At 44.6% G+C, this 26,562-nt stretch overlaps 1 protein-coding gene across 2 annotated transcripts in view; it reads left to right on the top strand.

Moving 5' to 3' along the window:
• Positions 1-23,923, top strand: part of LOC147441804 (D-cysteine desulfhydrase 2, mitochondrial-like) — a 100,623-nt gene extending 76,700 nt beyond the window's left edge. For both annotated transcript variants that reach the window (XM_086528197.1, XM_086528196.1), the window contains 2 exons: positions 23,186-23,362; positions 23,434-23,923. In XM_086528197.1, coding sequence (XP_086384323.1) covers positions 23,186-23,362; positions 23,434-23,641 — 385 coding nt within the window. In that variant the 3' untranslated portion in view covers positions 23,642-23,923. The remainder of the gene's footprint in view (positions 1-23,185; positions 23,363-23,433) is intronic.
• The last annotated feature ends 2,639 nt before the right edge of the window (positions 23,924-26,562 follow it).

Below are 26,562 nucleotides of genomic sequence, written 5' to 3'. Positions count from 1 at the left end.
GATTTCTTTCTTATTATTTATTTACCTTCACTTTTTGGAAACACCCCTCGGGAAATCTAACTGCCCTTCATTGCATAGCTAGTGTGGAACTGTCCAAAGGGAGTCCAGGCCTGAGGGCAAGAGAGCACTAAGGTTGGACAAAGACTATGGTTAGCCAAAGTGGGGTCATTGACTAGCCAAAGTGGAATCCTTTGCTATAGAGGCTACATTTCAGTTCTGGGCGTGGCTGCAGTGTACAAAGGGGGTCAAATGACCTAGAAAGATACAATGGCAGCATCTCCTAAAATTTAGGGAACTGCTATTTTGGGACTTGAAAATGTGTTTGCGTCATTACCTCCGGAATGACAAGGAGAACATTTTCTTACTCTGCCGTGAAGTCAACTGGGCAACCGGTTGGGAGATTTTTAGGCGGCAACCCCGAAACGGGAAAATGCTTGTAAATGCTCCAAGTGGCACATTTTGGTGCACTTTCCTTATGCATGGAGAAGTGGCGCTGAATTTGAAGGGAAAAGGAGCTCATTTGCAGATTTTGTCACAGGTTAAGAGCTATGGAGTGCTTGCTTTCTCTCCTATGTACAGTGCGGTGCCAGGAGTGATGCCATGCACGCTACGCATTGCCCTCTCTCTCCCCTATGGCAGTATGTTATGCCCCACTAGTGGGCTTTTCAATTGACCAATGTACAGTTGTGTGGGTTCATGCGTGATTGCCGAGGCAAGAGCCTCTTGCACAGGTACTGGATTAGCTAGCGGCTAATCCCCCGCAGGTACAGGTGAATTCGGAGAGGTTTCACGCCAGAAATCTTGTCCGATTCAAAGGGCAAGTAGCCCTACAGGTGCGGGAACTCGAGGACTTGCTATGGATGTGACCGGCACGTGAAACGGAGCCCGAAACAATAAATTACAGCCTGCTGTGTATTTTTGCAGGTTTAGGGTTTTGGCCCTAAACGGTCCCTAATACCCCCAAGAGGTTTGGGGACGCGAGGGAACTGCTGTACAGGTGATCTGGTGCATTTTCGGGGCTGAAAACAGAGAATTCAGCGTGCTGCAGATTCTCGCCAGGTTTTGCAAAGTGCTCGTATACGTCGGGAAAGTCATTCAATGCGTGGAAATACTGACTGTGAATGGTCCTAGTACAGTTATGTTGCCGAAATCGGGCCAGAACAGTTGAAATTCAGCCAAGCTTGTGCGGGGCAGCTTGTAGGGAACCACAGCGTTTATTCCCTCTTTTAAACAATAAAGAAATACCGAAAGGGCGCCTAAGTTAGGGGCCAATCTGGTGTCGGTCTACTCATACAAGTGCAATCTAGCAGCCTGTATCCCTCTCCCCTTTGTTGTGTCTTGAAAGTACAGGTAAAGTGGGCAACAAATCAAATGGGTGAAAGCAAATAAGGTTTAAGTCTAAAGTCTACCGCCCTTTTTGAAAGTACAGGCCGGTTTCATGGTTCCATCGCCGGGATTAAATCACTTTTTCCCATAGAAGTGAGCCTTGGTCAAGTTGGGCTTGAAGACATAGGGGATCATAGACCAGACACAGGGAATTGCAATTATGGTTGACAGACCGGATGATGTGACTGAAGAGGTTTCCTCTTCACAGGGTCAACAGACACATGAAGTGGGTGAGTCTTCAAGACCACCACAGACGGATGATGATATATTCAGGACCCAGTTGGCTACTGCTGTGGCTATGTTCACACAAGTAATGCAGAACCCGAGGTCTTTAGCCTTTTTGCTACCTCCTCTTCCGTCTCAGCAAGTTGGGTCACTGGATCATATTCAAAAGCCTGTTAAGGCCCGAGCACAGGTGATTCATACTGCACAGTCAATGGAAACACCTGTACACTCGACGGAGAACATTTAGTCTCCACAACCTGTGCCTAAGGTGCAAGAACAGGTGGCTGAGATGCCAGTTTTTCAAGCTGTATCAGTTCAGCCAGCCACTTTTCAGCAGCCTATAGCTGGTTCTAATGGGCAGGGAAGCAACCTACAGGCTATGCAACAGGTCTTCCCACCACCTTCAGTACACCTTGGCTATTTTGGAGGTGGATCGGTATTCCAGAGCATGGCTAGTCATGCACTTGGAAATCAGTTTTACACGCCAGGAATAGTGTTCGGGGGTACTCAAACGATGATGCTTAACCCCATGTATGGTGTCACGGGCATGCTACCAGGGTTTCAAAGCACTCAGAGCCAATTTGGGATGCCACAGGAAAATTTTGGTATGGCTAGAATTACAAATCAGCAGCCAAATATGGCATTTCCAGGTCAACTTAATTGCGGTCAGGGAACACAGATGAACCCTAACAGTGTTCCCATGTTTCCGTCACTTCCCTATGACAACTTAACGCCGTTGGAGAGGCCAACTCCGTACAAAGAAGGTGGCAAAGGTGTGACTTTCACGACCTTTACAGGGTTTGATGACAGAAAGAAAGCTCTCTCATTCCTCCAACAGTTTGACAAGGCCTATGCAAGGGGAAACTTTACAGAGGCTTCAAAGGTCCGGAAGGCAGCCACTTTCTTGATAGGGAATGCGGGACAATGGTGGACAACTTTATTGCTTCAAGGGCAAGCTCCGTCCACATGGATTTACTTCAAGCAGATTTTTGCAGCAGCATGGTTATCTGATGACTTTGAAGCAGATGTCATGACAAAATGGCACCAGCTTAATGCTGCCACTTGCAAGAATCTGGATGATTACAATCGGAAGTTTTGGAAAGCTCTACTTCCAGTAACTTCCTATAGGTTTGTGCCATTGACAGAATAGATTGAAAAATACTGTTGTGGCCTACCCAAAGGATTGAGAAAATACTGCACGAAGACCAAAGTCACTACTTTGACGCAGCTCATCGAGGTAGCAAACACTGGCAATGGTTTGCTCAAGGGAGAAGATTGTGAATTCAATACTGGCGTCAAGGAAGGATCAGGCAAGAAAAATTCAGCCAAGAAGTATGTTCCCAAGGAGGCTCCGAAAGTGACTTAGGAGCCAGCCAACGCAGGGAAAGACAAAGCTACAGCTGAATCAGAAAAGGGACCAGCGAAGAAATGGAAAAGACGTTTTCCTCGCAAGTTGGAAGAGCAAAAGAAGGTCCTGAGGTTAGAGAACAAATGCTTCATCTTTGAGCAGCCTGGCCACATTGCTTACAATTGTCCTACAAAGAAAAGGCCAGCTGATTCTGAAGACAAGGAGGACAAGAAAGGAAAGAAGCCCATGGCTGGTCTAGTACCAGATATGGTGGGCGACAAGCCAAATTCAGATGCAAGTGAGCTTTGCAGAGCATGGGGAAAGGTCAGGGATCAAACAATGCTTATCTTCTTTGATCCAGGTGCCAAAGCCAACTTCATTTCCCCAGAATTGGCTTCAAAGTTGGAAATTAGACCTGAAGAGATGGGGTATACAGCAGAGGCAAGTTTGGCATGTCTTGGCCATACAGAGGTTGTGACACCCATCATCGGAGATTTGCGCCTACATATCCAGTCCTATGTAGATGCTGAAGAATTTTACATCATGCCACTGGACGGATGTGATGTGTTGTTAGGTATTCCTTGGCTATTTCGTGTACAGGGAATCATGGATGCCTACAACAAAAAGATCACTGTACAGAGCAGGGGAAAGACTCACATTCTGAATGTAAAGCTTAAAGGGGAGTCTATTCCCACTGTATCAGCTTCTGCTATTACTTCTGTAATGAAAAAGCATCTTTCTGCGTACTTGGTTTTTGCACGTGAAGTGTTAGATTGTGATGAATCAAATTTATCTGTGCTAGATAAAGAAAGGTCAATGTTTTTACAACAGTATAGTGATTGTTTTTCCGATTCATTACCATCTCAATTACCGCCAGAGAGACCTGAGGACCATGTGATAGATTTGGTGCCAGGCAGTAGTCCACCAAATAAGCCTCCGTACAGGGTTAGTGCGGCTCAACAGAAAGAGATAATGGGCCAAGTACAGGAGCTGTTAGAAAAGGGGCTAATTCAGCCCAGTTCATCTCCATTCTGTTCTCCAGTGTTGTTGGTGCAGAAAAAGGATGGCTCATGACGTATGTGCATCGACTACCGTGCACTGAACAAGAATGCCATCAAGAATAGGTTCCCTATACCTAGAATTGATGATATTATGGACAAATTAGAAGCAGCAGCTATGTTTAGCAGGATAGATCTAAAGAGTGGGTACCATCAGATCCGCATTAGATCAGAGGATGTGCACAAGATTGCTTTTAGAACAACGTTTGGCCTTTACGAATTTTTAGTGATGCCCTTTGGTCTCACAAATGCTCCTGCTACGTTCAATAGGATGATGGACAGAATTTTCCGTCCACACCAGCAGTTTGTTGGTACATTCTTTGATGACATGATAGTCTACTCAAAGAATGAAGAGGAGCATAGGCATCACTTGGCCATTGTGTTCGAAGAGCTACGGAGTCATAGGTTGCTCATCAATGCAAAGAAAAGTGAATTTTTCCTGGAAGAGATCCACTTTCTAGGACACATTGTCTCAAAGGATGGTGTCTGAATGGATCCTGCAAAAGTTGAAGCGATCAAGTCATGGCCAGATTTGAAGACGGTGCATGATGTCCGAAGCTTCTTGGGACTATGCTCCTATTACAAAAGGTTTATCCGAAATTTCGCTGAGATTGCTTCACCTTTACATGCTCTTCAAAAGAAGGCAATCACCTTTAGATGGACACAGAAAGAGATTTCAGCTTTTAATCTCTTAAAGGAAAAGATGACTTCAGATCCAGTCAGTGTTGCCAGATCTTAGGAAGTCATTTGTGGTCCAGTGTGACGCCTGTGGTAGTAGCATTGGTGCAGTGCTAATGCAAGATGGCAGGATAGTAGCCTATGAGAGCAGAATTTTGCAAGGGCCAGAGATGACCATACAGGTCTATGAGAGAGAGTTACTGGCTGTGATTCATGCGCTCTTAAGTTGGAAACACTACCTGCTAGGTGCAGATTTCGTTGTCCAAACGGACCATTAGACCTTGCGATACTTCTTGACACAGACAAAGTTATCTGAGAAGCATATGCGATGGGCAAATATCTTGTCCATGTTCCATTTTCGGATTGTGCATGTTGAAGGCAAGAAGAACGTTGTGGCTGATGCCTTGTCAAGGAAGCCACAAATTTCAGCTGTGTCAATTCCTTATAATCATGAACTTGATGATATGAGGGAACAGTATGCAAATGATGAAGATTTTGCAAGGGTCTTCGAGCAGCTAATGGATGGACAACGTCATGAACATTATCTTCTCAAAGATGGGTTCATGATGATGCATGGCAGATTGTGTGTCACAAAGCCATTGCGACGCAAAGTTATGGAAGAGTCATGTCCCACCGTATGCAGGGCATCGTGGTATCGATGCTACAGTTAAAGCGGTTGAGACATTCTTCTATTGGCCTACATTGAGAAGAGATGTGGATGCCTTTGTGCGAGAATGCCTAATTTGCCGGAAGGTCAAGTTTGACAGGCAAAAGGCACCAGGGTTATTGCAACCACTACCTATTCCAGATAAACCATGGGAAAGTATTGCTATGGATTTTATCTTTGATCTTCCGAGAACGCAGACAGGAAATTATGGTATTTGGACCATCATTTGCAGATTCAGCAAGCAGGCTCATTTTATTCCTGTCAGGAAGAAGATAAAGCCAGATCAGATGGCACGCTTGTTTATGAGCAATATTTTCAAGTATCATGGCATGCCACAGTCGATTGTTAGCGACCGTGATCCACGCATGACAAGTTTGTTCTGGAGAGGCTTGTTTGAGAATATGTACACAACGCTCAAATTCTCTTCGTCATTTCATCCTCAAACAGATGGGCAGTCAGAAGAGGCAAATTCTACTGTCCTAGATCTGCTGAAGTGCTATGTGTCAGAGCATAAAGGAAAGTGGGAGCAATATTTGCCATTGGTGGAGTATGCATACAATAATACAGTGCATTCATCAACTGGCAAGGCACCTTTTGAGATAGTTGAAGGTGGCAAGAAAGTTCCTCCCATACTGCATACAAAGGACAAGATATTTGAAGCAGATAAGTATGTTCAGGACATGGAGGAAATGTACAAGAAGGTCAAAGTGGCCTTGGAAAAGACTCAGGCAAAGCAAAAGAAAGCAGTTGATCGTCACCGTCGTGAACTGGTATTTTCACTTGGTGATTGGGTGCTTCTAGGCTTTGAAAAGGCAAGGTTAAAGAAGATGAAGGGCAAGGAAAGACTGTTTCCAAAGCTCAGCATGCGTTACTATGGGCCTTTTCAAGTGTGCGACATAATCAATGATGTTGCATATAGGCTGAAATTGCATGACAGTCGGAAGATTCACAATGCGTTTCATGTGAGTCTTCTCAGACCCTATGTGGGTGATGTGCCAGAAGATATGCAAGCTAAAGATCAGCCGGAAGTAGAGGAACTTGACGAGATCTTGGTCCCGGAACAGATTTTTGCACATAAAGAAAGAAAAGTGAACTGCAAGGTTGCTAGGCGTTACTTGGTAAAGTTCACAAACTATCCACCAATGGATACTAAGTGGATGGAAGAAGGTGAACTTGCAGAGCCACCAACTGTGTTATCACTTTACCTTGAAGCCTTCGATTTGCAACCTACCTTGACTCCTTGAGTTTCAAAGCTACATGGATTGTCAGTGTGACAATGGCTTCTGAAACAAATGATGTACATCGTATCTAAAGTGAGCTCAAATCAAGTACATGTTACATCAATGTTAGAGCTGTACAGATTGTCAGTTTGGCAATTGCTCGTATGGAATGTCCAAAAGTTTGGTTAGTGCTATAGAAGTGAGTATTTCTTGTCAGTGTCAAGGATACAGTAATTGCTTCTAAAGAAGGGTACATGTGTAACTGCATTCTTAAACCGTCGGTTTGGGTATGCTCGAAAGTGCTGGGCCCAACGTGTACTATAAGACAGTGGCAAAATGTGTAGCTACCATTTTGTCATTGGAAAGTTAGTGACTCAAAGCAATGGCAGAGTGCGAAGCTACCAGTATGTCATTGGACAGGGTTCACACGCAAGCAATACATGTGTCGACAAGGTGTTGAATACACTAGGGTTGACAATGAGCATGTATGTGTCGTACATGTGTCGACAGGTGTTGAATGCATCAGTGTTGACTGTAAGCATGTACGACATAGATGCAAACGAGGACGTTTGAGATTTCAAGAGGGGGGTATGTCACCTGCGTGTGACTACTATCTATCCTTTTTGTTGATTTCTTTCTTATTATTTATTTATCTTCACTTTTTGGAAACACCCCTCGGGAAATCTAACTGCCCTGCATTGCATAGCTAGTGTGGAACTGTCCAAAGGGAGTCCAGGCCTGAGGGCAAGAGAGCACTAAGGTTGGACAAAGACTATGGTTAGCCAAAGTAGGGTCATTGACTAGCCAAAGTGGAATCCTTTGCTACTGAGGCTACATTTCAGTTCTGGGTGTGGCTGCAGTGTACAAAGGGGGTCAGATGACCTAGAAAGACACAATTGCAGCATCTCCTAAAATTTAGGGAACTGCTATTTTGGGACATGAAAATGTGTTTGCGTCATTAACTCCGGAATGACAAGGAGAACATTTTCTTACTCTGCCGTGAAGTCAACTGGGCAACCGGTTGGGAGATTTTTAGGTGGCAACCCCGAAACGGGAAAATGCTTGTAAATGCGCCAAGTGGCACATTCTGGTGCACTTTCCTCATTCATGGAGAAGTGGCGCTGAATTTGAAGGGAAAAGGAGCTCATTTGCAGATTTTGTCACAGGTTAAGAGCTATGGAGTGCTTCCTTTCCCTCCTATGTACAGTGCGGTGCCAGGAGTGATGCCCTGCACGCTACGCATTGCCCTCTCTCTCCCCTATGGCAGTATGTTATGCCCCACTAGTGGGCTTTTCAATTGACCAATGTACAGTTGTGTGGGTTCATGCGTGATTGCCGAGGCAAGAGCCTCTTGCACAGGTACTCGATTAGCTAGTGGCTAATCCCCCGCAGGTACAGGTGAATTCGGAGAGGTTTCACGCCAGAAATCTTGTCCGATTCAAAGGGCAAGTAGCCCTACAGGTGCAGGAGCTCGAGGACTTGCTACGGATGCGACCGGCACGCGAAACGGAGCCCGAAACAGTAAACTACAGCCTGCTGTGTATTTTTGCAGGTTTAGGGTTTTGGCCCTAAACGGTCCCTAATACCCCCAGGAGGTTCGGGGACGCGAGGGAACTGCTGTACAGGTGATCGGCGCATTTTCGGGGCTGAAAACAGAGAATTCAGCGTGCTGCAGATTCTCGCCAGGTTTTGCAAAGTGCCCGTATACGTCGGGAAAGTCATTCAATGCGTGGGAATACTGACTGTGAATGGTCCTAGTACAGTTATGTTGCCGAAATCGGGCCAGAACAGTTGAAATTCAGCCAAGCTTGTGCGGGGCAGCTTGTAGGGAACCACAACATTTATTCCTCTTTTAAACAATAAAGAAATACCGAAAGGGGCGCCTAAGTTAGGGGCCAATCTGGTGTCAGTCTACTCATACAAGTGCAATCTAGCAGCCTGGATCCCTCTCCCCTTTGTTGTGTCTTGAAAGTACAGGTAAAGTGGGCGACAAATTAAATGGGTGAAAGCAAATAAGGTTTAAGTCTAAAGTCTACCGCCCTTTTTGAAAGTACAGGCCAGTTTCACAGGCACCACGTGCCAATAGAAAAGAACAGACTTTTAACACTTCATTAACAATTGAATTGAAAGAGAGAAACGACACGCGACACGGAGTGGCGGAATTCCACCCCAGAGAGTATTGGCCCCAAAGCTTGGCGCCCCTTTCGGTATTTCTTTATATTGCATCAACACAATACAAGCCGGTACTCCAGACTCTGCACCTTCTCCAGGAAGCATGCTAGCGAATGAGCCCTAACCTCATATTTAAAGGCCCTAGGCGTAAAAAGAAATTCAGTGAAAAGCCTTCAAAACTCAAAAGCTTCTGTTCCAAAAAGCAATGCGAAAAGCTGCCAGCGTAAATCAGAGAAATCCGTATAGCCTGCCACGTCATCAGCCAACGCAAAATGCGGAAATCCATATAGCTTGCCACGTCATCATGCCAGCGCAATTTTCGGAAAAAAACCTTCCACGTCATCAACTCCACGCAATTTCCTTTAGAATGTGTGTGTGGTCTTGCTTTAAATTTTTATCCTTTATGTCACTTGGGGCCCCATCGGACGGGGTTCCATAAGTTGGTAGGACTTCTTCTGTTACTTGCTCTTCTTAGAATTTAGGCCCCTCGGCCGGCATCTGTAAGTTGGATCCATTCTTCAAGGCTTTGACACCTCAGCAGTTTGTTACATCATTGCCAACGAAAGCCGATTGTTTTCAAGGCCGGAATTGACATCACAGATTTATGAGAAAGAGCTTTTGGCGGTTATCCATGCTCTTACTCAGTGGCGACATTACCTACTCGGAGTGGATTTTACTGTCTTTACAGACCATCAGAGTTTACGCTATTTCTTGTTACAGATGCGGTGGGCGAACATCTTGTCACAGTTTCACTTCCAGATTGTCCATGTGCAGGGACAAAAGAACTTGGTGGCAGATGGTTTGTCCCGGAAGCCGTTGATTCTCGCTATTTCCGCGATCCATCATAGGAGCTTCAAGGATATAGTCGACCGGTATGCCACGTATACGGATTTTGCAGATATTTTCACTCGGATACGGAATGGGGAGATAGTAGCGGGATATTCCATTTGGGATGGCTACTTGATGAGGAAAACGATGTTGTGCGTTACACAGCCGTTGAGGGAAAAGGTTTTAACCGAATGTTCCGGAAGCCGTTGATTCTGGCTATTTCTGCGATCCATCATAGGAGCTTCGAGGATATGGTCGACCGGTATGCCATGTATACGGATTTTGCAGATATTTTCACGGATACGGAATGGGGAGATAGTAGCAGGATATTCCATTTGGGATGGCTACTTGATGAGGAAAACGATGTTGTGCGTTACACAGCCGTTGAGGGAAAAGGTTTTAACCGAATGCCACCTTCCACCTTTTACGGGTCATCGCGGCATAACTACCACCTTGAAAGGTATGCAGAGATACTTCTTTTGACCGGGACTCAAGAAGGATGTGGACGATTTTGTACGCAGTTGCTTGATATGCCAGAAGGTCAAGTTTGACAGACATAAAGCACAGGGATTGTTACAGCCTTTACCCATACCCACCCGCCTCTGGAAAAGTATTGCAATGGATTTCATTTTTGATCTCCCAAGAACACAGAGTGGTCACGATGGTATCTGGAATGTTATTGACATATTTAGCAAGCAAGCTCATTTCATTCCAGTGAAGAAAACTGTTAAGCCGGATCACTTGGCGAGACTGTTTGTGGCCCAGATCTTTAGATTACCTGGCATGCTTGAGACGATTGTCTCCGACAGAGACCCCAGGTTCACGAGTTTGTTTTGGAAGGCAATTTGGGAGAACATTGGCACGCGGTTGCAGTTCTTGTCATCGTTCCACCCGCAGACTGATGAGCAATCTGAGATTGCTAATTCAGTGGTACTAGATTTATTGGAGTCTTACATCTCGGATCAGAAGACTCAATGGGAAAAGTATTTACCTTTGGTGGAATTTGCCTACAAAAACACGATAGACTCTTCGACGAGGAAGGCGCCATTCGAGATTATCGAAGGTGCTACAAAGGTTCCACCCTTTCTAAGCACGAAAGATAAGATTTTTGAAGTCGACGAGTACACGCGTGACTTGGAGACGGCTTTTGCCAAGGTCCGCGAGGCTTTGCAGAAATCTCAAGAAAGACAGAAAAAGGTAGCAAATTGCCATCGTCGTGATTTGAAATTAAAGGAGAACGATTGGGTGCTCTTACGTTTTAAGAAGGCACGCCTTAGAAAGAAAAAGGGAAAGGAGAGGCTTTTTCCAAAGCTTAGTATGCGATACTACAGACCTTTCTAGATTTCTGAAAAGATAAATGATGTCTCCTTTAGACTGAAGCTGCCCGATACTTGGAGAATTCACAATGCTTTTCATGTGAGTCTCTTGAAGCCTTTTAAAGGCGATGTGCCCGAAGATGGGGAGCCTGATGAGCAACCTGAAGTGGAAGAAAACGAGGAGATCCTTGCTCCAGAACAGATATTGACACATAAAGACATAAAGATTAAGGGTAAAGCGATAAGATGGTTCTTGGTTAAATTTAAGAACTATCTTGCATTGGATGCGAAGTGGATGGAGGAAGAGGACCTAGCAGATACTCCTCAAATTGTGAATCTTTACCTTGAAGCATTTGGATTAGCATAGTCTATTCTAAATGGAACCTCGAACTAAGCTTGGGCGGAATCTGGTGCAGCGGGTATGCACAAGAGGGGAGTTGCTCCGCTCCTTTGTCAACAGATTGCCTCGATTTTTGATATTAAAGTCATTGATGTTTCTTTGAGTTTCAGGGATACTATGTGCTGACAGTATTCTGTTGTATGACTTTATGAACTGGAATTCCCGATAACATGATACTGATTTGTTCTTGACTTGTTTAAGTGCAGGAATTGATAGACAAAATGACTGCAGCATTTTGGTGTGAATGATCTGGATAGACATGGTTGCAATAGGGATTAGTCAATCGGGCATCTATGAGGTCCCGAGTGGATCTAGATGCGATTGCTAAATACGTTGCCGATTGGTCATGGTGTAAGATCTGAATGAATTCCTGAATGTGATTTGTCATGTGATGTCCTGTGATGTCAAGTGATGTCCTGTGATGTGACTGTCGTTTGGTACATGTGCTAGATATGTGTTCCTAGTGCGTCTGTACTAACAGTCAATGTCTGCTAAGACAATTTATGGCTTCTGTCTGTTTTGCAGGCGTAATCGAGGGCGATTACAATGCTTTCAAGAGGGGGGTATGTCACAACCCAGTGACATGGCATAACCCTACGGTCACAGACCGGACACACATACACACTCTTGTAGGGGTAGAAGCTCCCGGATTTTCTGTTGGATGCTGATGTGGCACTACCGTACGGACATTTCCGGAATCTACGGCGTGTTTTGTGGGATTGATGACGTGGCAGAAGCGTACGGATTTTTGCAGATTTTCTCTACGCAAAGTGGCCTACTTTATCCTACGCAATTAGCAAGAGAGAGAGGGCTTTATGTGAATTGCTATATTTTTGAAAGCTTTTGGGACAGCTTTTGGGGCTTTGCTTTTGCATCCCTTGTAACTCTTTATAAGTGTAGTTGGGCTTCCACTTCTCAAAGCATCTGGATGCAGAGTCTGAGAGGGAGACCCGCCCACTCCCTTGTACTTTGAGTTGCAGATTAACACAAAAAGAAATACCGAAAGGGGCGCCAGTCTTTGTGGCCAACATCTCTTGGCACGGAACTCCGCCGGGCCGTGTCGAATCAATTGTGAACTTTGAATTGTTTTGAAGTGAATTCCTGTCGTGTCGCGGTAGAATCTTGACTTGGAGTGTCCAAGTCTGTTACACGAAGTGAATGTTGATATTGCTCAAGATGAGTGCTCGGAATTGGGTTCCTTTTACTTACGGAAGGGAGAGCCTTCCGTTCCTTTAGAGAGAGATTGGAAGAATACGACACCAGACGGTTTTCAAACCCTCCTCAAGGGTCCCCCTCTCTGTGGCGAGAGAGATCTATGCTATAGATTGCACAAATCTGGTACAATGGTCTAGATGCAATAGACTTGCCGACGTTGTCAACGAGAATAGTGAGGATGACGAGGATGGGCTGAAAATTGAAAACGCTAGGGCTGAAATGCTGAAATCTGGAAAACGCTGAATTTGCTGAATACTGACACTATGTCGGCGAGGATAGCGATGACGACAACTCGACGACGATGCGCTGAAAACGCAGATGCTGAAATCCGGAAACAGCGGGCTAAAACTGTAAACGTTGGCTGATCTGACGGTATGGCGAGGATTTGCTGCGAGTACGTGAGATCTGCGAAGCTAAGGGCTGAAAACTGAAAACACTGGTGACGGAAAGTGCAAAACGCTAGGAGGTTTTGCCGGAAGCAATGCCAGGCCTGATCTGTCAATAGAAAACGCTGGGCTGATCTTGTTGGTTGAAAATGCTAGGGCTCTCTGTCGGTCGTGGTGAGAAGGTGCATTGCGAGTTGCTAGAACTTCTTATGCTGCCTCTTCTGTTGGAATTGAGTGCCTCCTCCTCTTCTTATATACCTGCTACAGGCTGGGTCAAGCACGCATCCCTACAGCCCCACGACCTTGAAAATGTGGCATAATAAATAATAAAGAAATAAAATGCCTGCAACTGAACTGCCCCAAAATGCCATGGAAATTTGGGTGTACTGCCTTGGACAATGCAAATGCTGGGTGATACTCGGTGTGCAATTAGAGGATATGCAACTACTCTTAAGTGTTTGGACATGCACGGACGGCGCACAAGCTCACAAAGGTGCCATAACACTTCCAAGTTCTTAGGCTAACCTAAACCCTAGACCTGAGATCATAGTAACAGGGAATGGCCGTTTTTAGGTCTCCGTTCCCCGTTCCCATTCTAAGTTCCCGTTCCGAATCTCCGTTCCGTGTTTCAAACGTGAGTAGCCGTAACAGGGAATGGCATTTTGTGGCAATTGCTGTTCCGCGTTCCCGTTCTGGTTTCCCGTTCCTGGTAACCATGCCTGAGATAGCTTGTCCACATGCACATAGGGTTAGATGTGAACGTGACATTCCCTCCTTTTTAAAGTGAGGTACTGGTACCAAGCTTCATGGCTTAATCAACACACAAACGAGACGAACCATCTTTCTTGCGGACAAATAAAATAGGAGCAGCAAAAGGACTTACACTAGGACGTATGAATCCTGTGGCTACCAACTCTGTGAGGTGCCGCTCTAACTCTTCTTCTTGGGTCTTGTTCAAATGGTAGGGAGCCTTACTGGCTGGCTGTGCCCCCTTCGTGAGTCCGATGCGACGGTCCTCCGGCCTCTCGGGAGGGAGACGAGGTGGAAGATCATCCTGCAAAAAGAGGTGCTCATACTTGATAAACAAAGCTGAATACCTGTCTGGAGGCTTGAGGCTGTGAGTAACTGGAGAGGCATAGATGAATGCCGCTTTTGCTCCTCTTCGTAATTCACGCTTCGCCTGCACATGAGAAATGAGAGGTAAAGAATGCAGACCATCCTCACTACGAATGATCATGGGAGAGTCACTTTTGGCATTTAGAGTAAGCGTATTGTTTGCCCAATCAATGAGAGGGTTATGCTCTTGAAACCATCTAATGCCCAAAATTATATTACATCATGAGAGAGGAGACACGACAAATTTTCTACGGAAGGAAGCTTGCTGAACAGTGAATAACACATCAAGGCACTCTTGCGTAATGAGAGTCTCTATACCGGGAGCGAAACCCGACACCTCGAGGTGAGTTGTCTGGCTAACCTCCAAGCGAGCTCTCTCTACAAGAGAGTGACCAATCACATCATGCATACTGCCTGAATCAAACAATATGACAAAACGCTGACCCTTCACATGACCATAACATTTAAAGAGAGACTTATCAATGTGTGTGTCAGAAACATGTGGAGAATCCGATCGGTTCACTAAAGTGCTTGTGGTAGCTGTCGGTGCTTTGGGTTCTTTAGGTGGTCCTGTTTTAGGACATGCCTTCTTTATATGACCCTTGACGTGACATTGATAACATCGACCTTCCTTTGCGTAAATGATTGTTCTTCTGGCGTTATGTATCCTCCTATAATTCCTTGTGCAGCTTTTTCATCTGGGGTTAGCTTAGGTTTAGCAGGATCTTTACCCTTAGATTCATTTTGAGAGTTCTTTTCCGAAGGATTAGAGGAGGATGGGTTAGAAGAGTTACCATTCTTACCGTTTTGTGGGTTTTGAGGAGTGTGAGGGGTACTGTGAGAAGACTTGTTTTCGTTAGGCTTTCCTTTGTTGTGCTTCATCTCCTGTGCGAGAGCAATTGCTACTGCCTTGTTGAGATCTATGGGGTGGAGTACTTCGACATCAAACTTGATATACTCGTCCAACCCGAAAAGGAATGCCTCTTTGCGCTCCTCATCCGATTGTGTAATTGGGTGCCGAGTTGCAAAACATGGTTAGAGAAAGACATAACTGACATTCCATTTTGCTTGAGATTGCGCCAATCTTCTTTCAACCGTGCTAAGTATTGAGGTGGCATAAACTGCGCCTTGAGCTTGTCTTGGAAGTCGGCCCAATTGAAAGAAAGAGGCACGCCTTCCTCTTCTTCCTCTAGGTGCGCGGCAACTGTTCCTCTTGCCATGCGTGATACCAATTAATGGCATCACCGGCAAGATACATGGTTGCGGTCAAAACTTTGCTATCCCCTGTTTTCTTAGTCGTCGCAAAGTAAGCATTAAACTGATGCAACTAAGAATGAATTACATTAGCATCCATCTTACCGTCATACTTATTGAAGGTCAACTTCTGAGTGACTGGATTGTTGGAGTTTGCATCTCTACTTGTGCTACCTAATGAACCGCCCACATCCTTGATTGGCTCGGATTTCGAGGTGAGTACCTGTAGGACCAACTCTTGCAGGCGTTGGTTCTCTGCGCCTCACGCTCTAACTCCATAGCCGCTCGCCTTTCTTCGGCCGCCATGCGTTGAGCTTCGCGTGCTTGCTCATGCGGTCGCGATCCATGGTGGCGCGTTGTGCCTCTTGTTGTAGCATTATGTCCATCATCGACTTGACCAAAGCCTCCATAGGATTTGGTGCAATCCGTGGCGTAGATGGGTATGGGGGAGGATTGGGGAACAATCCTCCTAGTGTAGAAACTTCTTCTTCACCAACTCCACTCTCATCACCTTCACGCAAAGTATCCATTCCACTTTGGGTGATGACCATACACTGAGATCTTAGGTACTTAAGTTCTTGAGGAACTTGGGTTCTTGAGGTTCTTGGGTTCTTTAGCTTGCAATCGGTGTTTGAGAAGGCTTTTCTTTTACCCGAGCTTGATTCTTTCCTGCGGGCGCACCCCTTGGCGGCCTTGCGCTCACACCAAAGTTGCTTTTCCCACCTCACATTGATTGGCCGGCCGCTAAGTGCACGGTCCGCTCTCAATGAGTGAAAAGAGGAACAAGGGGAGGTTGGACAAGCCCTTCTTTCTTGGGTTACCTCTGTCACTCTTCAAAAACACCATTAGGAATTGACACGCCCAAGTGGACTTGGGTTACGTGCGACCGCAACAAGCAAAGAATTTCTTGTGGTTCTTTCCTTGAGTGATACAGAACATTGCCAAAAAACTTTGATACCAATGTTAGGTGCAACGGAAGTGAGTGTTGATATTGCTCAAGATGAGTGCTCCGAAGTGTGCTCAAGGGTTCTTTTTACTTACGGAAGGGAGAGCCTTCCGTTTCTTTAGAGAGAGTGCAATGATCGCAAAAAAAGTGAATGCTACTGTGAGTGAAAGTGCTAAGACTTAGAGAAAGGGAGAGAAGAATACGACACCAGACGGTTCTCAAACCCTCCTCCAAGGGCCCCCCTCTGTGGGGCGAGAGAGGTCTATGCTATAGATTGCACAAATTTGATACAATGGTCTAGATGCAATGGACTTGCCAACGATGTCGATGACAATGATGACGACGAGGAGGACGAGCTGAAAACTGAAAATGCTAGGGCTGAAATGCTAAAATCTGGAAAACGCTGACTTTCTGCTGAATATTGACACTCTGTCGGCGAGGATAGCGATGACGACAACTCGACGACGATGCGCTGAAAACGCAGATGCTGAAATCCGGAAACAGTGGTCTGAAATTGTGAACGTTGGCTGATCCGATGGTTCGGCGAGGATCTGTTGCGGGTAGGTGAGATCTGTGAAGCTAAGGGCTGAATCTGCAATGGCTAAGGGCTGAAAACTGAAAACGCTACTTGACTTGGCTGATCTGGCGACATAAATTGCAAAACGCTCGGAGGTTCTGCCGGAAGCAAAAACCCCAAGCCTGATCTACCAACAAAAAATGCTAAGCTGATCTGCAATAGAAAACGCTGGGCTGATCTTGTTGGCTGAAAACGCTAGGGCTCTCTGCCGGTCTTGCTGATAAGGTGCACTGCGAATTGCTAGAACTTCTTCTGGTGCCTCTTTTGCTGGAATTGAGTGCCCCCTCCTCTGCTTATGTACCTGCTACAGGCTGGGTCGAGCAGTCGTCCCAACAACCCCACGACCTTGAAAATGTGGCATAATAAATAATAAATAAATAAATGGCCTGCAACCGAACTGCCCCAAAATGCCATGGAAATTTGGGTGTATTGCCTTGGACAATGCAAATGTTGGGTGGTACTGGGTGTGCAATCAAAGGATATGCAACTACTCTAAGTGCCTGGACATGCAGGGTTTGCGCACAGGCTCACAAAGGTGCCGGAACACTCCCTAGGCTAACCTGAACCCTAGGCCTGAGATTGCTTGTCCACATGCACATAGGGTTAGATGTGCACGTGACAACCTGAGTCCCTTGCTACACAACAATCAGGTTGCTAGAGTCAAGGTCAAAAAACGCCCACTAGCCTTGATGAGAGGGTATCTATCCTCTAATGAGGGCCTGTTGGTGAGTAGGAATAGCCACATTAGTCTCTCTCAGATGTGCAACAATCCTTTGCGGATACCATAGGTAGCTCCAATGACCTCTGCGCCAACCAAGGAAGCCTCCGACCAACGGCGTAAGGATGCTGCTGCACCATCCTCCCATGTAGCCCAATCAATGTGCGTTGTCCTCCTAGTTGTTGCCCCTCTAAATCTGTGACATGCATTCCAAGTGAGTGGCTGCCTCTCTACCTCCTCTAAACAACAATGTGTCTGCCGAATGAAAGCTGACGTAGAGCCAACCCAATCCTGAACAAGCAACACATAAATAGTGGCTGCCTCTCTACCTCCTCCAAACAACAAGGTGTGTGCCGAATGAAAGCATGATGTAGAGCCAACCCAATCCTGAACAAGCAGCACATAAATAGTGACAAATGTGACATCTCCAAAGGTGCATTTGTAAAAATGAAACGGATGGTCGAGTGGCAAGCGCCAACACTGTCCATGGGCCCAAAACGAGGAGAGGCACGTGACAACATGGTACAAAATTTGCTTCCAATGAGCTTGGCAAGCAATGCCTTTTTCTTCATCTTTGGATCAATAATCCCCAAGCCTCTCTCCTCTACACAAGATAACTGTCCCAATGTACTCGTGGCCGTGTATGAGTCGACCCATCTGAACCACTCGACAGAAAGTTACGCACTAGGTGACGCAAACGTGCCATGACTCTAGAGTGAAGACTCATGCAGAATGTAGTGAACCAGCCATCGCAAGAAGTACCTGATTTACCATAGGGGCTGTTTCAACTAAAGACAAATGCAAGGAAGACCAACGGCAATTCCTCCCGATAGATTGTAAAATTGGCTCAAACTGTTGCTCAAAAGGAACAACAATGCCAACATGAAAACCCAAGTATCTACAAGTCTGTCCTCTGTGCAACCAAAATTGTCTTGCACACCCCATTGACAGTCCTCATCAACTTCGACGAGGAAACCAAAGACGTGCCAATTGATGAGTGTACCATTGACCAAGCAAAAGGTAGCTAGAGCCCCGCTATCCAAAGTGTGCGCGCCATAACGTGCAGAGCAAAGTGTCATCTACATACTCCTGACCCAACAAATTTGGTGAGCTGTCCAATGGCATAGCAAGACCTCGCAATTGTGGAGTCCTGCCTTTTAGAAGAAACAACATGGCCTCAACAAAAACGAAAAACAAGTAAGGTGCCAATGGACGTGTGTGTATGTGTGTGTGTGTGTGTGTGAGAGAGAGAGAGAGAGAGAGAGAGAGAGAGAGAGAGAGAGAGAGAGAGAGAGAGAGAGAGAGAAGCAAAGCCGTCTCATTTAAAGGCCCTAGGCCCATCCAAAAGCAGCATATAAAAAGCATCAAACTAAAAGCATCAAGCTAAAAGAATTTGATCCAAAAGCTGCAAGGGCTAAACCAGGGAATTTCGTACATTGCCACGCCAGCAAGTTGCAGTGCAAAACGTGGAACTGTCTTACAACTGCCACGTCATCCCGTCAGTGCGATTTGCAGACTGCCCGTAGAATCATGCCACGTCATCAGTTGGTTGCTCATCTTGTTTTGTAGGTTGTGTGTGTAAGTGGGTCCTGCTTTGATATGTTGGGCCACATCGAATGGGGTCCCATAAGTTGGTAACAACTCTTTGAATAATTTGTTGAGCTTCGATACTATTGCTACAGGCTTGGACTCTCCAAGCGAGAAATCAATAGCAACACACGAACAGAAACTTCAAAATCATTGAACTTTAATATAAAGAGAGAGAGAGTCGACACTGCAAGACATGGCGGAGTTCCGCGCCTAGAAGCATTGGCCCCAAAGACTGGCACCCCTTTCGGTATTTCTTTGTCATTAATCACAACAAGGTACAACTCTTGAGGGTCCTCTGCTCTCAGTCTCTGTGTCCAGATGCTCTGCAGAGTGAGCGCTCATAAACAGTACAAGCGATGCCCAAAAGTAGAGCCCCAAAAGCAATCAGCTCAAAAGCACTTTCTCACAAAAGCATCTGCTCTCAAAACCTAGCGCTAGAGACTCCCAAAAGCAGCCAACATAATTTAAAGAAATCCGTACAGCTTGCCACGTGGCACAGCCAATGTAAAACGTAGAGAAATTGATACGATCTGCTACGTCAGCATGCCAGTGCGATTTATGAAAGTCTCTCCGAGAGTTCAAGCTTTTGGTCTTTAGGGTTTTAGGCCCCACGGCCGGTGCTCGTAAATTCATCAAGTTGTTCGGTTCAGTTTCTCGACCACTCAGCCATTTCTCTTCCAATTGGTCATGCCATGTTATCACTTTGTGACATCCCCCCCTCTTGAAAGAATTGTGATCGCCCTCAACTACGCTTGCAAAACCGACATAAGCGAGAAACTAGTTCAGTAGACACCGACTCTAAGTACTGACACACTAGACAACACATATCCGGCACTTGCACAAAGACGACAGTCACTGAACGTTCAAATCACATTCACATCACTATCCACGTCGAGATCTTGGATGAGAATCATGATCTATTGTAACGTATTTAGCAATCACATCGAGATCTATCATCTGTCCGCTGATCTCCCAGATGATTGACTAAATCTTGTTACTATCATGTCAATCTCATCTCTCAGGAGAGTAAGACCGAAATGTTGCAATCATTTTGTCTTTCAAACATGCACTCAAACACTACTCACATGAGAGAGCACATATAACAAATTCATTGAAGGAATTCCCATTTTGAAGTACTTCTTTCATAAAGTCTTTTAGCAAAATACTGCTAGCCCATCAGTAATCCAAAGGAAGTCAGTGACTTTATTCCATCTAGGTAATCGTAATCTGTGACAAAGGAGCGGAGTAATTCCCCTCTTGTGCAATCCCGGCTGCACCAAATTCAACCCGCTGATCACCGACAACTCTTGGAATAGTCGAAGCTAGACCGAAAGCCTCAAGGTAAATTTGAGGAGTATCTGCTAGGTTATCCTCCTCCATCCACTTCGCATCCAATGCCGGATAGTTCTTGACTAAGAATCGCCATTCACTTTACCTTTCACTTTCCTTTCCTTGTGAGCCAGTATTTGTTCCGGGACGAGAATCTCCTCGGTCTCTTCCACTTGAGGTTTCTCCTTGTTCAGTGGCACCTCACCTTTGAAAGATTTTCAACAGACTCACATGCAATGCATTGTGAATCTTTCAAGTATCTGGTAACTTCAATCTGAAGGATATATCATTGACCTTCTCTTGAATCTGGAAAGGGCCATAGTATCACATACTTAGCTTTGGAAAATGATGCTTCTTACCCTTTCGTTTTCGTAGGCGTGCCTTCTCAAACCATAAAAGCACCCAATCATTCTCCTTCAGTTGCAAGTCACGTTGATGCTTGTCCGTTGCCTTCTTATGCCATGCTCGAGACTTTTCAAGAGCCTCGTGCACCTTAGCAAAGCAGTCTGAGTGTATTGATCTGCTTCAAAAATCTTATCCTTGGTGCTTAGAATAGGTGGAGTCTTCTCAGTACCCTCGACGATCTTAAATGGCGCCTTCCTTGTATGCACTGTGATGTTGTAGGCAAACTCCACCAAGGGCAAATACTTCGCCCATGAGCCTTCTGATCGGAGATGTAAGACTTCAACAGGTCCAAAACCACTAAATTTTCCATCTGCGATCACCCATCTGTCTGTGGGTGGAAAGAGGACGAGAATTGTGACTGAGTACTTAGATTGCTTTCAAAACAAACTAGTAAAACGGGATCGTCTGAAACTATAGACTGGGGCATGCCATGAAGTCGAAATATCTGTGAGACAAATAGTTTAGTCAAGTAATCGGGCTTAACTGTCTTCTTGATCGGAACAAAATGAGCCTGCTTATTAAATTTGTCAATGGCTGTCAAATGTCCATTCCCCGTGTGAGTCAGTAGAGTCTGCATTGAGGTGTTCCATGTGTGTACATTCCATTTACGCAATCAAAAGCAAATACCACACTGGCAACGGTGTGGGGGGACCTTTGAGAGGGTTGGTTGGGACCCCATTGGGTGCTCCTCTTCTCTCTCTCTCTCTCTCTCTCTCTCTCTCTCTCTCTCTCTCTCTCACACACACACACACACACACACACACACACACACACACACACACACACACACACACACACACATAACAGGTCTGAGTTCAACTCTCCTCGTCAGATAGATCTTTAAGGTCTTTTGGGATAGTTTCCTACGACGTTAAAAACAATCTTTTTCTTCTTCTTCTCCTTCTCTCTCATTCTCTCTCTCTACAAGGAAATAACAGGAACCATCATCCGTGCTAAGTAGCACACATTCGAGCAAGGAAAGAAGTAAAGATTTGTGGAAGTGTGAAGTCTAGATCTTGTCACCATTTCAATTCTGTTGCACCTTACACCACTACCACTGCCTGCTCGCCATCAACCTGGAAATTTGTGTGCACAGCTTAGCAAATAGCCAAGGTGGACATGCTACATCATCGAAGAGGTGAAAGTTGATCCTTGTCAAGCTATCCAGTACTTCCGGGCTACCTTATCTTTCCTATGTATACCTTTCCATATGTGAGCTTTGGCTGAGGATATTGTAGGGCGTTGGGTATTGTTATCCCATGCTCTACTTCCTATCAGATGGGCATCACGTGAGTGCAGGTTTATGTGCTAGGTTCTCCTCAGTTCCAGAGTCAGTTGACGTTGACTGTGGAGGTTGGCATCGGATTTCTGAACTTGCAGGTCACTGTCAGGCCTGATCAAAGGTTGGTGCTGCTACAAGTTTGGTTTTATCGTGCGGGGATTGCCTGATCTACTCCGCCCCAAGAAGCGCCCTTACACCACTCCTCAGCAGGTAGCCCCTACCCCTCAGGGCCCCTCTGAGGATTGGAAACCAGTCTCTTGCCGCTATGCATTGTCTTTCCCAGGACAGCAGTCTCGTGCACCACATCCGCCTCTCTCCCAAAGATCTTCTCGAGTAGCCTCCAAGTCTTAGTTATTCAGTCTAGCGCGCCTTCCCAAGCGGCCACTTCATCTTCTTGTTTGTTACTAGTAGGTTTTGTGGTGGTGGCGAAACAGGCACCTACAGCTTGGCTTCGCTGCTTCATGTCGGATAGTGTAATTAAGGGGTTTCAGCTCGGTTGTGTCGTCTTATTAGGAACCTGTTGTATGATGTTTTCTTTTGCTTAGTCAGTGTATTCTGCATTATGAAGTCTAGTGGATGAAATTATATTGTACTATATTGTACCAGGGGATGGTGCTGTGGTGATCCTTTCTTTCAAGTCCAGCATTGTGGAATGTGTCTTTGTAATGCATTAGCATGATAAAAGGAGAAATGACTAGTGTGTAAATGGATAAAATCGGTTACCAAAAGCTTTTTTACAGGGAGGTTTACTGAGTAAGTGTCATGGAGGAAGCCTAGAGATGAGCTTTGCCATGCATTCTATGATCATGAAAATGAGCTTTGAGCACATCAAAAGCAAAAATGTTTTGTCTATCCATTATCTTCATGTAGATTGTTGTGCATAATCAACCCGCCTGTTTGTTGCCTTCATGTGGAAGGATTGCTCAACGAGCATGGCTAAGCATTGTAAAGCTCAATTTTGTAGTTGTTTGAGAAACCCAGTTTTCTGAAACAATGGCTTTCCTGAGGATCTGTCAGGTCTACAGGTTTTTCCTTTATTTATTTTGTTGTTATCATTGTTTCTTATCAGATTGCCATGGAAGGTGATTGGTGTCATGCTGGTTGGAGCATTAAAGGATTTCAAAAACCTTGAAAGAAAATTGCTGGATGATTTTAAGGAAATGTGGCATCAAGATACAGATTGTGGAATAACGCGGGAGGGGTTGGAAACTTGTCTTGAATGGGTCAAAAGACCCCGACCAAGAAAGTAAGATTTTGCAATGAGCTGTAAAATGTAGCATTGGATGCTGGTTTAAGCTATGTTTTCCACTTTTGTAGGTTTGGAAATGTCCTTGAAGGAGAGATTCAAACCTGCCAAAAAGTAGCTCGAGAAACTGGCATCCTGCTAGACCCAATATATACCCTTGCAGCATGGGAAGTTTCCAGCAATCTTGCGTTGTCTGGCAAGGAAGAGACAGTAATGCTTCATACAGGCGGTACAATGAGTTTGTTTGGCGTGGCACAAAGATATCCATCTCAATTTTAAACTCAAATCTCGTGGAACTACGCACCAAATGCACTTTACGTTTCGTAAGTATGATAAGCCTTTTGGGCATTTTGTGATTTTTGTTGAGGTCCAAGTCCGGAAGGCAGCATAAAAGCCAAATTTTGCTCCAAAAGCATGAAGTTTTAAGCTCCCAATTGTTGTCTATCATGGTGTGGTCCCAGTTTTACTCACCAAAGTGACCAAGAATGAACTTATGTGGGCCAATTTGAGGGTTTAAGGCTGTTTTGAGGAGTGCTAAATGAATGATTACCTTGCAATTCACTTTGCTTACCTTGTTTTGGCTTCTCCTCTTTCAAAAAAGATATCGGTTTCTATTAGTGGAGACCCTTGGAGACGGGGATTTGATAATCACTTTTTTTTTTTTGTTGTTTTTAACACTTGTGAGCATGTTAATAACATGTTAACATCTTTTCATGTTCACAGAAATACCGGTTTGGGGTGACCTGGGAACCGACCAAAACCTCGCCAGGTCCGTCAGGCATCGTAGATGCCTGACGTCTCCGTCAGGGTTGTCAATAAGCCCGGTTAGGTACATTTTTCTACACATAAGTGCCCCCAATGGACCCGTAGGTACTGACATCTGTATGTGTTGGTGTGTGTGCTCTTGCGGGCAGTTGTACACAGTCGCAGTGCGCTAGACGTGTGCAGCCCGTTACACGAGGGGTTCGTGCGTGTCGAAGGCCATTCGTTGGAATGGTGCTTATCATGGGGCACTTGGTCTGTAACGCGAGTGAGTAGTGTCCAATGATAAGTATGGCATGTCGTAGTGGTACTAGTTGGTAACGCGACAATAATAGTATCTTTTTGACGATGTCACCTTTCCTTCCCATTATCAAATGCGAACATATGGTGGGTGACGTGGTTAAGTTTTGTTTGTATACAATTCCTATTCCCTTAGATTTGGGCGACACCTTGTTGGTAACGTAATAAAATGGTGTTGTTTGTTAGTGCATGTTGTGTTTTTTGTATATTGCAGCATTTGGTCGGTAACGCGGCCAAAAAATGTTGTAAATCTGTTTGGTTTGTCAGTTATACGGCTTGTATTGTTTTTTATGTGCGTGATTTATGCGATATTTGATCAGTAACGCAATTTGAATATTTCTTGGATCATAGTTTACTTCACAGTATCTTCCTCTTCAATTCGATGAACCTCTAAAATTTATGACATATCATCTAATCTCTCTCTATCTCTAACTTCAAGAAAATGAAGATTCACACCATGCTCTCTCTCTCTCTCTCTCTCTCACACACACACACACACACACACACACACACATTAAGAACTTGTAAAATAAATTGAAAATGTTGCACATAATTCACTCTATTTCTCTTTATGACTCAAAAAAAAAAAAATCTTCAAAAGATTATTCTTTGTTTCTTCAACATTAAGTAATTATAAAGATAATTCAAAATACTACCTGGATCTCACTCTCTATCTTTATCTCTCTTTCTAAAAATATAAATCAAATTAACAATCCCAAAAAATTATTTTTTGTTTCTTTATTTTCAAGATTTCAAAATGATATGTAGTGCAGCTCTATATATTTCCTTCTATGAAAATATAAAACAATTTCAAACTTTACTTTCGTCTATTTTTAAATTTTTAGTAAACTACTCTAAATGCTTTCTAATACCCTCTCTCTCTCTCTCTCACACACACACACACACACACACACACACACACACACACACACACATTTTAGTGTAAATTATGGATAGCAATGTGACGTTTGCTTGATGTACAATTAATTATCTAGTTATTATAGTCTGACATTGTTTTGTTTTTATATCGAAAGACATGGATGCATATTAAGTGTTTTGTGTTGTAACATTTCTTGAAGTATAATTAATGATTTAGTTACTGTGTTTGACTTTCATTTTAATGTAAATGGATAGCAATGTGATGTTTTGCTTGATGTACAATTGATTATTTGGTTGCTATTGTTCGACAATCTATTTTTGTTTTTATTTCGAAAGATATGGACGCGTGTTAAGTGTTTTGTGTTGTAATAGTTGTAGCTCTCGCTATCTTTACGACCACCATGTTTTCTATCGATGAGCGAAAAGTCATCTTGCATGTCCTACGCACAGAAGTAATCATTATAGTATTGCAAAATGCAGATGAGGTCATAAGGAAAATCAACAAGTTTGATATGCTCATGCGAGACCTCGTTGAGCAGATCTGGGAAAATACATTGCATAGTATCCGATAGTGAAGGCAATGCAGAATTCTGTGAAAGACAAAAGCTAGCCAACTTTGACTATCAACACAGATTCACAGCAATTTGGGAAGTATGCGAGTAGCATAGAGGATTTAGAAGATTTGGCGCTAGCTTCTGCTGATTTACGCAGAATGTCACTATGAGATGCAATATGGAATGAGTAGAAGGTGAAGAGCAAGCGCATGAAAACATTGGATGCAGAGTCACTTTCAAAAAGAGTGCGCATCGTTCAAGACACAGCCGCTGCATCGTCCAGACAGCAAGGTGTTACAGGGACATGGACAATTATGCGCATTGTTTATAACTCCATGTGTGCAAATCTCATTGCAATTCCATACGAGACATTAATCGAAGGACAAACGATTGGTTCAGGGACCTTTGGTGAAGTAAACGAGTACAAATACGACAGATTTCTTTTCTTCCTGAGCACATAACATATTGTGAGAAGGTGTACAAGGGAAAGAACAACTTCAAGTTTTAGAGCTTTCAAACAGAGCAGGACATGCAAGTACTGCACCCAGGTGCATTTATTTCGCGAATGAGTCGCCTTGGATTATAATACTTCCTTACTATAATGGCGGCTCACTCAACGACATGCTCTTGAAGGTGCTCTTCACATACAATGAATTTACCAGAGTGATGCATTGCTTGGATCAAGGGTGGAAAAGGCCCCCCCTC

Source organism: Adiantum capillus-veneris, chromosome 14 (genome assembly GCF_014529385.1).
Source record: "Adiantum capillus-veneris isolate H3 chromosome 14, ASM1452938v2, whole genome shotgun sequence".
In the NCBI taxonomy this organism is placed as follows: Eukaryota; Viridiplantae; Streptophyta; class Polypodiopsida; order Polypodiales; family Pteridaceae; genus Adiantum; species Adiantum capillus-veneris.
This window is presented reverse-complemented; position numbering and strand designations above follow the sequence as displayed.